This window comes from Engystomops pustulosus, chromosome 2, assembly GCF_040894005.1.
Source record: "Engystomops pustulosus chromosome 2, aEngPut4.maternal, whole genome shotgun sequence".
In the NCBI taxonomy this organism is placed as follows: domain Eukaryota; kingdom Metazoa; phylum Chordata; class Amphibia; order Anura; family Leptodactylidae; genus Engystomops; species Engystomops pustulosus.
In genome coordinates, this window is record NC_092412.1 from 117243752 (window position 1) to 117258512 (window position 14761).

At 46.8% G+C, this 14761-nt stretch overlaps 1 protein-coding gene across 7 annotated transcripts in view; it reads right to left on the bottom strand.

Annotated features, from left to right (window-relative positions):
• Positions 1-14761, bottom strand: part of CAMKK1 (calcium/calmodulin dependent protein kinase kinase 1) — a 176455-nt gene that overhangs the window by 76207 nt on the left and 85487 nt on the right. For all 7 annotated transcript variants that reach the window (XM_072136131.1, XM_072136132.1, XM_072136133.1 and 4 more), the window contains one exon: positions 3085-3136. In XM_072136131.1, coding sequence (XP_071992232.1) covers positions 3085-3136 — 52 coding nt within the window. The remainder of the gene's footprint in view (positions 1-3084; positions 3137-14761) is intronic.

Here is a 14761-nt window from a genome sequence, read left to right on the forward strand (position 1 = left end):
AGACAGCCAGAGAGATGCCTGTTAGCTGAAAAACAGCTGCAGATATGAGTAATGAGTGTAGATGAGAGAATTGCTTATTTTGGCTTCGTGCAGAGCTAGGCAAAAGTTTTTATACTTCACAGTTACTCTTTAAAAGGAGAGGAGTTGTGATGCCCACTTGTAGTTAGGCATTTTGGCGATGTTAGAAGCGGGTATATTAGGTAGTAGGGCGAGATATCATCCGACATTGTCATTGATGCAGAAGGTGTAGGGGTTATACAAGCATTGTGGGATAATCCTTGTTTGGGAGAGGTGTACATGCTTGAAGATGTTAGGAGGTAGAGTCAAAGGGAACTCGGGTATCTACATCAGTTGTATGTAGCATTGACATTGAAATTGTTCAAGCTGTTAGAGGAGGAGTTTGAGATTCTCAGGCACATGTTTTTCCAATATTTGCAATTACAGCACTGTCTACAGACTCAGTTTGAGTCAGGAGAAGATACCATATCCACATTGGGAGTGATGATAGGAGTGGTCCAAGCCAAGACTATGAGAGGCCTTATTTCCTTACTGTACTGGTAGGTGTTAGCTAAAGTCCTAGGACAGTGATGGCGAACCTTTTAGAGACCAAGTGCCCAAACTGCAAACCAAAGTCTACGCTATCATTGCAGAGTGCCAACCGGCTATTGAGCCTATAATTACCGACAATCCCCCTCTATAAGGGACATATAATACTGCCACATGATGACCATTACCAGTACAAGATAAATACCACCACACTGATAATAACCAGACCACTAAAGAAAGTCCAACACCAGCAATTATATCACAAAGCAGGAGCAAGTACAGCAGGGATCACTACCCCCATCCAGTGAGGAACACTACCCCCATCCAGTGAGGAACACTACCCCCATCCAGTGAGGAACACTACCCCCATCCACTGAGGAGCACTACCCCCATCCACTGAGGAACACTACCCCCATCCACTGAGGAACACTACCCCCATCCAGTGAGGAACACTACCCCCATCCACTGAGGAGCACTACCCCCATCCAGTGAGGAGCACTACCCCCAACCAGTGAGGAGCACTACCCCCATCCAGTGAGGAACATAACCCTCAATCCAGTGAGGAGCACTACCCCCATCCAGTGAGGAGCACTACCCCCATCCAGTGAGGAACACTACCCCCATTCAGTGAGGAACACTACCCCCATTCAGTGAGGAACACTACCCCCATCCACTGAGGAACACTACCCCCATCCACTGAGGAACACTACCCCCATCCACTGAGGAACACTACCCCCATCCACTGAGGAACACTACCCCCATCCACTGAGGAACACTACCCCCATCCACTGAGGAACACTACCCCCATCCACTGAGGAACACTACCCCCATCCACTGAGGAACACTACCCCCATCCAGTGAGGAACACTACCCCCATCCAGTGAGGAACACTACCCCCATCCACTGAGGATCACTACCCCCATCCACTGAGGAACACTACCCCCATCCACTGAGGAACACTACCCCCATCCACTGAGGAACACTACCCCCATCCACTGAGGAACACTACCCCCATCCAGTGCACTGAATTACAAAGTTACATGGAATCAGGCAGGTGAATTTTCGATCAAATATCCCCATATGACAGCCGTCCGTGGCTCTCCCTTGGTCCTGAGCTCTGGGCACCTGTGCCATGCTGTCAGTGAGGGCAGTGTAGTGCACCCCAGGGTCACTGGCAGAATGGCACAGCAACAAGACAAGAGATCTGGGCCAAGGGCAGTATATGCCTGCTGCCTGTGACATATACACTGAGCAGCTCCTGCCTCCTCCTGTTACACTTATCTTTACAGGCTGCTGTAGGCTCCTGCAGTTCTGTCTCTCTCCTCGTGTTTCCGGGCTGCAGGGGAGGAGGGAGAGGGAGTAAGAGAGTGTAAGGCAGTACTAGTGAGCACAGAGCTGCTTACAGTGAGAGATATCACTGGAGCGCTCAGCGATCGGCAGCTTTTCCTGCTGGCCGAAGAATCATTGATTTAAGATATAGACGGCAGGGGAGATGGTGCGCGTGCCCCTGGAGAGAGCTCTGCGTGCCCTCCGTGGCACGCGTGCCATAGGTTCGCCACCACTGTCCTAGGAGATCTGATGGTGGAGATACGTTGTAAACAGGAAGTGGATATAGGTGCATTGCTGCATGATGAGTGGGAGGAGGTAACTGAGTCTTCTAGTAAACAATCCTTGAATGAGGCACAGCTACAATCACAGCCGTTTCTGCTCCATAGGGTCTATCATACTCCCATCATGATGTGGAAAATGGGGATTCGTAGCGGTGCTAGCTGTCCACAATGTTTGTCTGATAGGGTGGATATTATTCACATGTTCTGGACATGCCCATAGCTTCAAGAGCTGTGGGATAGGGTTGGAAGGTTGAATGACAGAACGTTTGGAGTGGGAGTGCTGATCCAAAAGGGGTGTGTAGGGAATCTGAATGCCTTTAGGGCAGAAAAACTTGCAGTAGCGAAGACACTATATCAGGTCCATAAAGCCATTGCTAGGCATTGGTTGGATGCTGACCCACCCAGCCTAATGGAGATTAAAAGAATGGTGAATTCTACTCTCCTAATGGAATTGGGAGTGTATACAAAAGTTGGGAGGGGAGGGGACTGTCTTTGTAATGCATGCATTATATCTGATTTTAAAAAAATGATGCTGAGTGACATACCCATACATCCCGCTCAATGACTTAGTGAGCAGAACCATATTAATTCATGCCAAGCTACAATTTTAATATGCATACAGCCAAATAAAAAGAATCCAGAGCGAAAATTAGAAAAGTCAGTATATGAATTAAATAGGAAGCAATCAAATAAATCAACAGAATTTTGCCTGGTCAAACATCCCCCATTTCCATATCCATTTTTCATGTGCATTTTTGTGTGCAGATTCTCGATTGCTTCTTCCATTGCTATAGCCACAAATAACCATGATCTAATAGCAGTGTTGTACATACAGGGAATATGAAGGCATCAAAAGCTGAATGCTTAATTTATATTGGTTTTGGTATTCATGATAACTTAATCAAATTATGTAATTTAAAATACATACGTGGGAAACCATATTGCTTCAACAATCGCTTCTTCGACAATACCTTCATAGCCTAAGAAAAAAGGAAAGACTGGTAAATAATGAAAATATATATTGCAAGAATAATACTTTAGACTATCCTTGTATCAAAAAATTAATGCCATACAGAATATTTGAAAACTGTATCCATGATGACTACACTGCAGCCCAGTAATCCTCTTAAACCTTGTACACTAAAAAAAAGACCCTGGTTATTATATCCGGACATACTGGAAAACATGTGCATTCTTACAAAAAATGAAAGAGTATGTTAAAACTTTTAAAATCAATAATACTTGGGAGAAAAATAAAATACTGCATTCAGGGCTCAAACAAAACTACTAGATCATATGCATTTAAGTTTTTAATGTTAATTTACCAAATAGGACTCAAGGCTTCCTCCATCAGTCTCCGGCAGCCAAGGAGTTGCTGAACTCAGCAACACATCCCTGGCCACCTGGGAATATAGGAGGAGGAGGTGTGAACAGGGTTAAACTACATGTGGAATGCCTGCTCCTGGCCCAACGATTCTTCTTGTATGGGACTTTCTTTAAACTGTATTGGTGGCTTCATGACTAGAGATGAGCGAGCACTAAAATGCTCGGGTACTCGTTATTCGAGACAAACTTTTCCCGATGCTCGAGTGCTCGTTTCGAGTAACGAGCCCCATTGAAGTCAATGGGAGACTCGAGCATTTTTCAAGGGGACCAAGGCTCTGCACAGGGAAGCTTGGCCAAACACCTGGGAACCTCAGAAAAGGATGGAAACACCACGGAAATGGACAGGAAACAGCAGGGGCAGCATGCATGGATGCCTCTGAGGCTGCTTAATCGCACCATTATGCCAAAATTATGGGCAACAGCATGGCCATGACAGAGTGACCGAATGAGGCTAGATAGCATCTAAAACATCCAATAATTGACCCTGACACTATAGGGGACGGCATGCAGAGGCAGCGGCAGCAGCGGCAGGCTAGAGAGTGTCATGGCAACATACCCTAAATGGACTCAGGCTTCAAACCAATGGGTGGCAGAGAGGAACCAAAGGAGGTGAGCAAGAAGCGCTCAAATAATATCGGTACATGATAAAAGTTTGCCAGTATATTTTGTGGATTACACAGCAGGGTGGCGACAAAGTTAACATGGAAGCCATGAAAACAATCCAAAATTCTGCCTGACACAGCTCGTTTGATAAGGGGACCATGTATGGAGGCAGTGAACTAGTAGTAGATTAAAGGTGCTGCAGTTAAAACTATGTTAGTTGGATCTTGGCGTGGAGCTGGCGCTCCGCTGCCAGGCGAGCTTTCGCCAATCCAAGCCCCTGTCTCTAGGCTACTCCCCAAACAGCACTTCTAAGAACCTTTTGTATAAGATCAAGTGTAGTAGCGTTCTTATAAGTTTGGGATATGGCGGGTGAGGGGAATGTAAACATCTGCGCAAGAAGCGCTGAAATAATATCCGTAAATGAAAAAAGTTTTCCAGTATATTTTGTGGCTTACACAGCACGGTGGCGACAAAGTTAACAAGTTTGATGTGGAATGCCCTGTAATAGCTCTTGGGCGGTGTGCCTTTTATCACCTAGGCTCAGCAGTTTGAGCACCGCCTGCTGTCGCTTAGCGACGGCACTGCTGCTGTGCCTAGAGCTACCGACTGATGGCGCCATGCCCACGGATGGTAATTCGGAGGAGGAGGAGGTGGAGGAGGGGTGGGAGGAGGAGGAGGCATAGTAGGCCTGAAACACCTGGACCGAGGTAGGCCCCGCAATCCTCTGCGTCGGCAGTATATGACCAGCCCCAGGGTCAGACTCGGTCCCAGCCTGCACCAAGTTAAGTGTAGTAGCGTTCTTATAAGTTTGGAATATGGCGGGTGAGGGGAATGTAAACAGATGCGCAAGAAGCGCTGAAATAATATCCGTAAATGGTAAAAGTTTGCCAGTATATTTTGAGGATTACACAGCAGGGTGGCGACAAAGTTAACAAGTTTGTTGTGGAAGCCATAAAAACAACCCAAAATTCTGCCTGACACAGCACGTTTGATAAGGCGGCCATGTATGGAGGCAGTGAACTAGTAGTAGATTAAAGGTGCTGCAGTTAAAACTATGTTAGTTGGTTCTTGGCATGGAGCTGGCGCTCCGCTGCCTGGCGAGCTTTCGCCAATCCAAGCCCCTGTCTCTAGGCTACTCCCCAAACAGCACTTCTAAGAACCTTTTGTATAAGATCAAGTGTAGTAGCGTTCTTATAAGTTTAGGATATGGCGGGTGAGGGGAATGTAAACAGATGCGCAAGAAGCGCTGAAATAATATCCGTAAATGGTAAAAGTTTGCCAGTGTATTTTGTGGATAACACAGCAGGGTGGCGACAAAGTTAACAACTTTGATGTGGAATCCATGAAAACAACCCAAATTTCTGCCTGACACACCTCGTTTGATAAAGGGACGATGTATGGAGGCAGCTATATGGACGACTTTTGGAGGTAGCAATGGAGACAACGTGTGGAGGCTGCTATGGAGACAATTCAATTTGGATAGTGCCTGTATGTGGCAGTCCAAAAAAGTTTTCAAACCAGAGGAGCAGGTAGGTGGCCCTGCATAAAAATGGAATAGATTGAGTGCCTGTATGTGGCAGTCCAAAAAAGTTTTCAAACCAGAGGAGCAGGTAGGTGGCCCTCCAGAAAAATTGAATAGATTGAGTGCCTGTATGTGGCACTCCCAAAAATTGTTTAAAACAGAGGATCGGGTCGGTGGCCCTCCATAAAAATTAAATGCATAAAGTACTATAGCTAGAGCCAGTGGGCCCTGTCAAAAAATAGCCAGTTTCCTCTGCTTTACTGTACAAAGAGGAGGAGGAGGAGGAAAATGAGGAGGAGGAGGAGTGGATAAATTATTCAGGTTGAGCTTCCTTCACCTGGTGGAGATTGGAAATTAGGAGAAATCCAGGCTTTATTCATCTTGATAAGCGTCAGCCTGTCAGTGCTGTCAGTCGACAGGCGTGTACGCTTATCGGTGATGATGCCACCAGCTGCACTGAAAACCCGCTCGGACAAGACGCTAGCGGCAGGGCAGGCAAGAACCTCCAAGGCGTACAGCGCCAGTTCGTGCCACATGTCCAGCTTTGAAACCCAGTAGTTGTAGGGAGCTGTGTGATCATTTAGGACGATGGTATGGTCAGCTACGTACTCCCTCACCATCTTTCTGTAAAGATCAGCCCTACTCTGCCGAGACTGGGGACAGGTGACAGTGTCTTGCTGGGGTGACATAAAGCTGGCAAAAGCCTTGTAAAGCGTACCCTTGCCAGTGCTGGACAAGCTGCCTGCTCGCCTACTCTCCCTCGCTACTTGTCCCGCAGAACTACGCACTCTGCCGCTAGCGCTGTCAGAAGGGAAATACTGTTTCAGCTTGTGCACCAGGGCCTGCTGGTATTCATGCATTCTCACACTCCTTTCCTCTCCAGGGATGAGAGTGGAAAGATTTTGCTTGTACCGTGGGTCCAGGAGAGTGAACACCCAGTAATCGGTGCTGGAATAAATTCTTTGAACGCAAGGGTCACGGGATAGGCAGCCTAGCATGAAATCTGCCATATGCGCCAGAGTACCAACGCGTAAGAATTCACTCCCCTCACTGGCCTGACTGTCCATTTCCTCCTCCTCCAACTCCTCCAACTCCTCTTCTTCTGCCCATACACGCTCAACAGTGAAGGAATCAACAATGGTCCCCTCTGGTGTCTTGCCAACATTCTCCTCCTCTTCCTCCTCATCCTCCTCCACCTCCACCTCCTCCGATATGCGCTGAGAAACAGACCTAAGGGTGCTTTGGCTATCAACAAGGGAATATTCTTCCCCCATCTCTTGTGAGGAGCGCAAAGCTTCCGACTTCATGCTGACCAGAGAGTTTTTCAACAGGCCAAGCAGCGGGATGGTGAGGCTGATGATGGCGGCATCGCCACTGACCATCTGTGTTGACTCCTCAAAGTTACTCAGCACCTGACAGATATCAGACATCCACGTCCACTCCTCATTGTAGACTTGAGGAAGCTGACTGACCTGACTACCAGTTCTGGTGGAAGTTGACATCTGGCAGTCTACAATCGCTCGGCGCTGCTGGTAAACTCTGGATAACATGGTCAGTGTTGAATTCCACCTCGTGGGCACGTCGCACAACAGTCGGTGAGCGGGCAGTTGGAGGCGGCGCTGCGCTGCCCTGAGAGTGGCAGCATCTGTGCTGGACTTCCTGAAATGCGCACAGATGCGGCGCACCTTCGTGAGCAAATCAGACAGATTGGGGTATGTCTTGAGGAAACGCTGAACTATCAGATTTAACACATGGGCCAGGCATGGCACATGTGTCAGTCTGCCGAGTTGCAGAGCCGCCACCAGGTTACGGCCGTTGTCACACACAACCATGCCTGGCTTCAGGTTCAGCGGTGCCAGCCACAGATCAGTCTGCGCCGTGATGCCCTGCAATAGTTCTTGGGCGGTGTGCCTTTTATCGCCTAGGCTCAGCAGTTTGAGCACCGCCTGCTGTCGCTTAGCGACGGCACTGCTGCTGTGCCTAGAGCTACCGACTGATGGCGCCATGCCCACGGATGGTCGTTCGGAGGAGGAGGTGGAGGAGGGGTGGGAGGAGGAGGAGGCATAGTAGGCCTGAAACACCTGGACCGAGGTAGGCCCCGCAATCCTCGGCGTCGGCAGTATATGACTCGGTCCCAGCCTCCACCAAGTTAACCCAATGTGCCGTCAGCGATATATAGTGGCCCTGCCCGGCAGCACTCGTCCACGTGTCCGTGGTCAGGTGGACCTTGTCAGAAACGGCGTTGGTCAGGGCACGGATTATGTTGTCTGACACGTGCTGGTGCAGGGCTGGGACGGCACATCGGGAAAAGTAGTGGCGGCTGGGGACCGAATACCGAGGGGCGGCCGCCGCCATGAGGCTGCGAAAGGCCTCGGTCTCTACTAGCCTATAGGGCAGCATCTCCAGGCTTAGCAATCTGGAGATGTGCACATTAAGGGCTTGGGCGTGCGGGTGGGTTGCACTATATTTGCGTTTCCGCTCCAGCGTCTGGGGTATGGAGAGCTGAACGCTGGTGGATGCTGTGGAGGATCGTGGAGGCGACGATGGGGTTTTTGTGGCAGGGTCCTGGGCAGGGGGCTGACTATCAGCTGACACAGGGGAAGGAGCAGTGGTGTGCACGGCCGGAGGTGAACGCGCTTGTTGCCACTGAGTAGGGTGTTTAGCATTCATATGCCTGCGCATACTGGTGGTAGTTAAGCTATTAGTGGTGGAACCCCTGCTGATCCTGGTTTGGCAAATGTGGCACACCACAGTCCGTCGGTCATCCGGTGTTTCCTTAAAGAACCTCCAGACTTCTGAAAATCTAGCCCTCGCCGCAGGAGCCCTCGCCACGGGAGCTTCACTAGTTGACACATTTGGCGCTGATGCTCTGGCCCTGCCTCTCCGTCTGGCCCCACCACTGCCTCTTCCAACCTGTTCTGGTCGAGGACTCTCCTCCGTCTCAGAAGCACTGTGTTCACCCGGCCTCTCAACCCAGCTTGGGTCTGTCACCTCATCATCCTCCGATCCCTCAGTCTGCTCCCCCCTCGGACTTCCTGCCCTGACAACAACTTCCCCACTGTCTGACAACCGTGTCTCCTCATCGTCGGACACCTCTTTACACACTTCTTCCAGTACGTCAACAAGGTCATCATCACCCACAGACTGCGACTGGTGGAAAACCTGGGCATCGGAAAATTGCTCATCAGCAACCGGACAAGTGGTTTGTGACTGTGGGAAGGGTCCAGAAAACAGTTCCTCAGAGTATGCCGGTCAAATGGCAAATTTTGCTGGGAGGGGGCAGACTGGGGGGGAGGAGGCTGAGGTGCAGGAGCTGGAGGAGTGCCGATTTCGGTGACATGGGTGGACTGCGTGGAAGACTGACTGGTGGACAAATTGCTCGAAGCATTGTCGGCAATCCACGACATCACCTGTTCGCACTGTTCTGGCCTCAACAGTGCTCTACCACGAGTCCCAGTAACTTCAGACATGAACCTAGGGAGTGTAGCTCTGCGGCGTTCCCCTGCTCCCTCATAAGCAGGTGGTGTCTCACCCCGCCCAGGACCACGGCCTCTGACCCCTGCAGTAGTTGGACGCCCACGTCCCCGCCCTCGTCCTCTACCCCTAGCCCTCGGGTTAAACATTTTGAAAATGAGAGTTATAACTTTAATTTTTTTTTAACTTTTTTTTGTGTTTTTTTTTTTTTTTGTGTGTTTTTTAGTTTTTAAAACCAAACGATGCTATCCTATTGCTATGGCTATTTTCTAGCCAAGTATGAAAGCACACTGCTATGCCAGATGAGATGACACTGAGTTATTAAAAAAATAAACGTAAAATAAAAAAGGAAATGGCAGACTGTGCCTAATTGAAATCCAACCCCGGGCCCTAATAAATTTTCCCACTTCGGTCTTTGCGATGGATATGTGCGTCACTAAGCGCAAAACACAGTGGTCGCAAGTCTCACTCCAAATTGCTCACAATTTGCTAGTAGATGCACTGCAGCAACTACAGCCACCAGCAGATCAACCAGAAATCAAATATATATAACGCTACTGTAGGCGTAAGTAAGCCGTTTGGATTCTCCTATGGCTATTTTCTAGCCAAGTATTAAAGCACACTACTATGCCAGATGAGATGACGCTGAGTTATGAAAAAAATAAACGTAAAATAAAAAAGGAAATGGCAGACTGTGCCTAATTGAAATACAACCCCGGGCCCTAATAAATTTTCCCACTTCGGTCTTTGCGATGGATATGTGCGTCACTAAGCGCAAAACACAGTGGTCGCAAGTCTCACTCCAAATTGCTCACAATTTGCTAGTAGATGCACTGCAGCAACTACAGCCACCAGCAGATCAACCAGAAATCAAATATATATAACGCTACTGTAGGCGTAAGTAAGCCGTTTGGATTCTCCTATGGCTATTTTCTAGCCAAGTATTAAAGCACACTACTATGCCAGATGAGATGACGCTGAGTTATGAAAAAAATAAACGTAAAATAAAAAAGGAAATGGCAGACTGTGCCTAATTGAAATACAACCCCGGGCCCTAATAAATTTTCCCACTTCGGTCTTTGCGATGGATATGTGCGTCACTAAGCGCAAAACACAGTGGTCGCAAGTCTCACTCCAAATTGCTCACAATTTGCTAGTAGATGCACTGCAGCAACTACAGCCACCAGCAGATCAACCAGAAATCAAATATATATAACGCTACTGTAGGCGTAAGTAAGCCGTTTGGATTCTCCTATGGCTATTTTCTAGCCAAGTATTAAAGCACACTACTATGCCAGATGAGATGACGCTGAGTTATGAAAAAAATAAACGTAAAATAAAAAGAAACTGGCAGACTGTGCCTAATTGAAATCAAACCCCTAATAAATTTTCCCACTTTGGTGTTTGAGGTGGATATGTGTGTCACTAAGAGCTAAACACAACGGTAGCAAGTCCCCCTGCTAATTCCTCACAATATGGTACTAGCTGCACTACTAGTGCCAGCAAGCCCAGCCACAAGCAAATAAAAAAAAAAAAGTATAACGTTATTGTAGCCCTAAGAAGGGCTGTTGGGTTGTTGTAGAATCACTCCTGCCTAACAGTAAGCTAATAGAACACCCTAACGCTTTCCCTGACCAGCAGCAGCTCTCTCCCTAGCGGCATCCAGACAGAGAATGATCCGAGCAGCGCAGGCAGCGGCTAGTCTATCCCAGGGTCACCTGATCTGGCCAGCCAACCACTGCTATCGACGTGTAAGGGTACCACGTCATGCTGGGTGGAGTGCAGAGTCTCCTGGCTTGTGATTGGCTCTGTTTCTGGCCGCCAAAAAGCAAAACGGCGGGAGCTGCCATTTTCTCGAGCGGGCGAAATACTCGTCCGAGCAACGAGCAGTTACGAGTACGCTAATGCTCGATCGAGCATCAAGCTCGGACGAGTATGTTCGCTCATCTCTATTCATGACGCCAACATGGTTGAAAGCTGTGATGAAGCAATAAGTTACTGAGCCGGCGTATGATAAATCTCCCCCTATTTCTCTAAAAGGTCTGCCAAAAATGCTATATGAGGTAATTAATTAAAATATTTAAAAGGAGGCCCAATACTGGTCCCTTTGGCACCCCACTGCTAATGTCAACCCAATCTGATAATAACAACAACTAATGACAACTCTCTGTTTTCTATCACTAGGGCAATTGCTAACCCGGATACACAGATTTTCCCCAAGTCCCATGAAGTCTCATTTTATGTACCAACCTTTATACAGTACAGTAGCAAATGCTTTGGAAAAGTTTTTTCGCACCCAAAATTGTACTTAACTGTTTTCATGAGAAACTGGAGTGCTCAATCCATCCACCATTAAAATCCAGCATGATGAACCAGGGACTCTTACCCATAGATCCAGCTACAGGGACTTTGGTGATCTTCATATATTTTTTATCCATGGACTCCTTCCTTCTAATATAAAGATTTAAATTATGCTAAATGAGACAGAAGGGTTCTGGGGGGCATTACCAGAACCCCTCCGTGCTGTAACTTCACAGGCTGTTACTTTGTGTCACCCCAGTGACATCCCAAGGAGCCCTTCAGGCTCATAATTTGAAAGTTGATTTTAGAAGGAAGGAAGCCATGGATAAAAAATATAAGAAGATTACCAGAAGTCACAATGCTTGATTTTTATGGTAGATTTCCTTTAAGGTTAGAAACATCTGTGCACATTCTGAATTTACTTCTCCCTGAAGTGCCCTAAAAATCTGACCAAACCAAAGGCATTGATCACTTAATCTAGCTTCTATTAAGTAGAATACATTTGAAGAAGTACGGTAGTTTAAATGTAAAGCTATGAAGATGAAAGTGAAATAATAGACAAAGATTTTTTCAGCTTTGTTCACAACAACAATATAAGATATCCTGGCAGTTGTTAAATAGTCACTGATACAATCTGCTAGATTTAGTAGAAGTTGTACATCGTTTTACAGAGTACTGTCAAGTATATTGAGCCTAAAGCTAAATTCACAATGCGATCCAATCACTAAAGGTCACATTTTCGAAAAATATGATAATTGTGCATACAAAAATTAAACATTTTTTACCCAGGCATAAGCAAGCCACATACAAGCCACAATATTGCTGCATTTTAGCTTCTGCACCAAAACTAAACAATTAAACCAATTTTCTCTCACCTAGCCTTAACCCTTTCAGGACCTGGCCCTTTTTTGTTTTTTCATTTTCATTTTTTACTCCCCATGATCAAAAATCCATAACTTTTTTATTTTTCCATGTACAGAGCTGTGTGACGGCTTATTTTCTGCGTAACAAATTGCACTTCATAGAGATGGTATTGAATATTCCATGCCGTGTACTAGGAAGCGGGAAAAAAATTCCAAATGCAGTTAAATTGGTAAAAAAATGCATTTGTGCCGCCTTCTTGTGGGCTTGGATCTTACGGATTTCACTGTGCGCCCCAAATGACATGTCTACTTTATTCTTTGGGTCGCTACGATTACGGGGATACCAAATTTGTATAGGTTTTATAATGTTTTCATACATTTAAAAAAATTAAAACCTCCTGTACAAAATTTTTTTTGGGGATTTTGCCATCTTCTGGCGCTAATAACTTTTTTATACTTTGGTGTACTGAGCTGCGGGTGGTGTCGTTTTTTGCGGATTTTGATGACATTTACAATGTTATCAATTTTAGGACTGTATGACCTTGTGATCACTTTTTATTGAATTTTTTAATTTTTTTAAATGACAAAAAAAGTGCCATTTTCGAATTTGGGCGCGATTTTCCGTTACGGGATTAAACGCAGTGAAAAACCGTTATCATATTTTGATAGATCGGGCATTTTCGGACGCGGCGATACCTGATGTGTTTATGATTTTTACTGTTTATTTATATTTATATCAGTTCTAGGGAAAGGGGGGTGATTTGAGTTTTTAGGGTTTTTTATTATAATTTTTTTTTTTTAACTTTTTTTTATTTTTATTTTTAGTACTTTTCAGACTCCCTAGGGTACTTTAACCCTAGGGGGTCTGCACGATCCTATCATATACTGCCATACTACAGTATGGCAGTATATGGGGATTTTACTCCTCATACATTACAATGTGCTGATAGCACATTGTAATGCATGGGTTAATCAAAAGTAGCCTCGGGTCTTCGCGAGACCCGAGGTTACCATGGCGACGGATCGCCGCTCCCCGATGACGTCACGGGGAGCGGCGATCCTCGAAAAGATGGCGGCGCCCACGCGCCGCCATGCTTTTGAAGCCGCCGGCAGCATTGCCGGCGGCGATCGAGGTGAAAACACCCGCGATCGGTGCTAGCACCGATCGCGGGTGTTACCGGTAAGCCTTTGCTGCAATATGCAGCAAAGACTTACCGGCTATGGAGAGGGCTCAGCGCGTGAGCCCTCTCCATGCACCCGCGGCCGACCCGTGACGTGCTATTACGTCACGGGTCGTGAAAGGGTTAAAGGGATATTCCCACTTCAGCAAATTAATGTTATTGTTTGAGTGATGAAAAATAATACAATTTTCCAATATACTTTCCGTATCAATTCCTCATGGTTTTCTAGATCTCTGCTTGCTGTCTTCCTGTAAAAATCTTCTGTTTACTTCCAGCGGACAGAAATCTGACCATGGTTACACAGGTGCATGGCTCGTTAGTATCATACAGAGTAATCAGAGCTGTGTGTTATAACGAGCCGTGCACCTGGGTGACCATGGTCAGATTTCAGTGTGGGCGGGACACTTCATGATCCATCCACCACGTGCTCTCCCATCACACCCTGCCGGCTCTTTGGGCCATGCCTTAGAGAAAGCTTCCCTGCAACATTATGATGTTGTGCTCTCTCTCAAAACCCCTTCAAATTCTGGCAAAACCAGAAAATGTGGAGGAGTGCACCTTAAGTGTCCCTACATCGGGGGAACATTTTGTGTAATCTTGTGGGAACTAAGTACCATGTTGTCAGTATCTTCTACCCCAATTCCTGAAACCTGCTAGAGATCTAGGTCTCGTGGGTAAATTTGAAAAGTCTATTCTTATCCTGCACTGAAAAGGTCATTCTCACATCTATTTCCCATTTGCTCAAGTAGGGGGGAATCAAAGTTGGCAGGTGGAGAAATGAGAAGAGCACGCAGATAGTGAGGGGCACAAAACATCTCTACCTGTGCATGCCTGTTCAAAGGATGTGGGATGTCTGTTGAGGCCCTTCCCATCAGGTATATCGAGAGGAAGTGGGAGAGTTCTTCCGTTGCTAGTAATGTAGCGTAGGTCAGCCAATTCTCCTAAGATCTGAAATGTGTTGCCTGGAAGCGGCCAGACTCCATCCACTTTCTAAAGGGTCCTGGGCCTAAACCCTCTGAAAAGACAGGGTTACCGAGTATGGGTTGGAAAGGTGATGGAGATGAGGAGATATCCCTTTTGCAAAACACCCCCCTGGTCATTGTCAGTGTCAGACCTATTGTTGGATGAGAAGACACCACACTAGGAAGCGGCGTCTGAATCCATGGAGCTGCTGCCAATGGGATCTGTGAAAAGGTTTGTTCTAGCCCAACCCATTGCTTAAATTGCCCATGTCTGCACCAATCCACTATTCTTACTAGTAAAGAGGCCTCATAG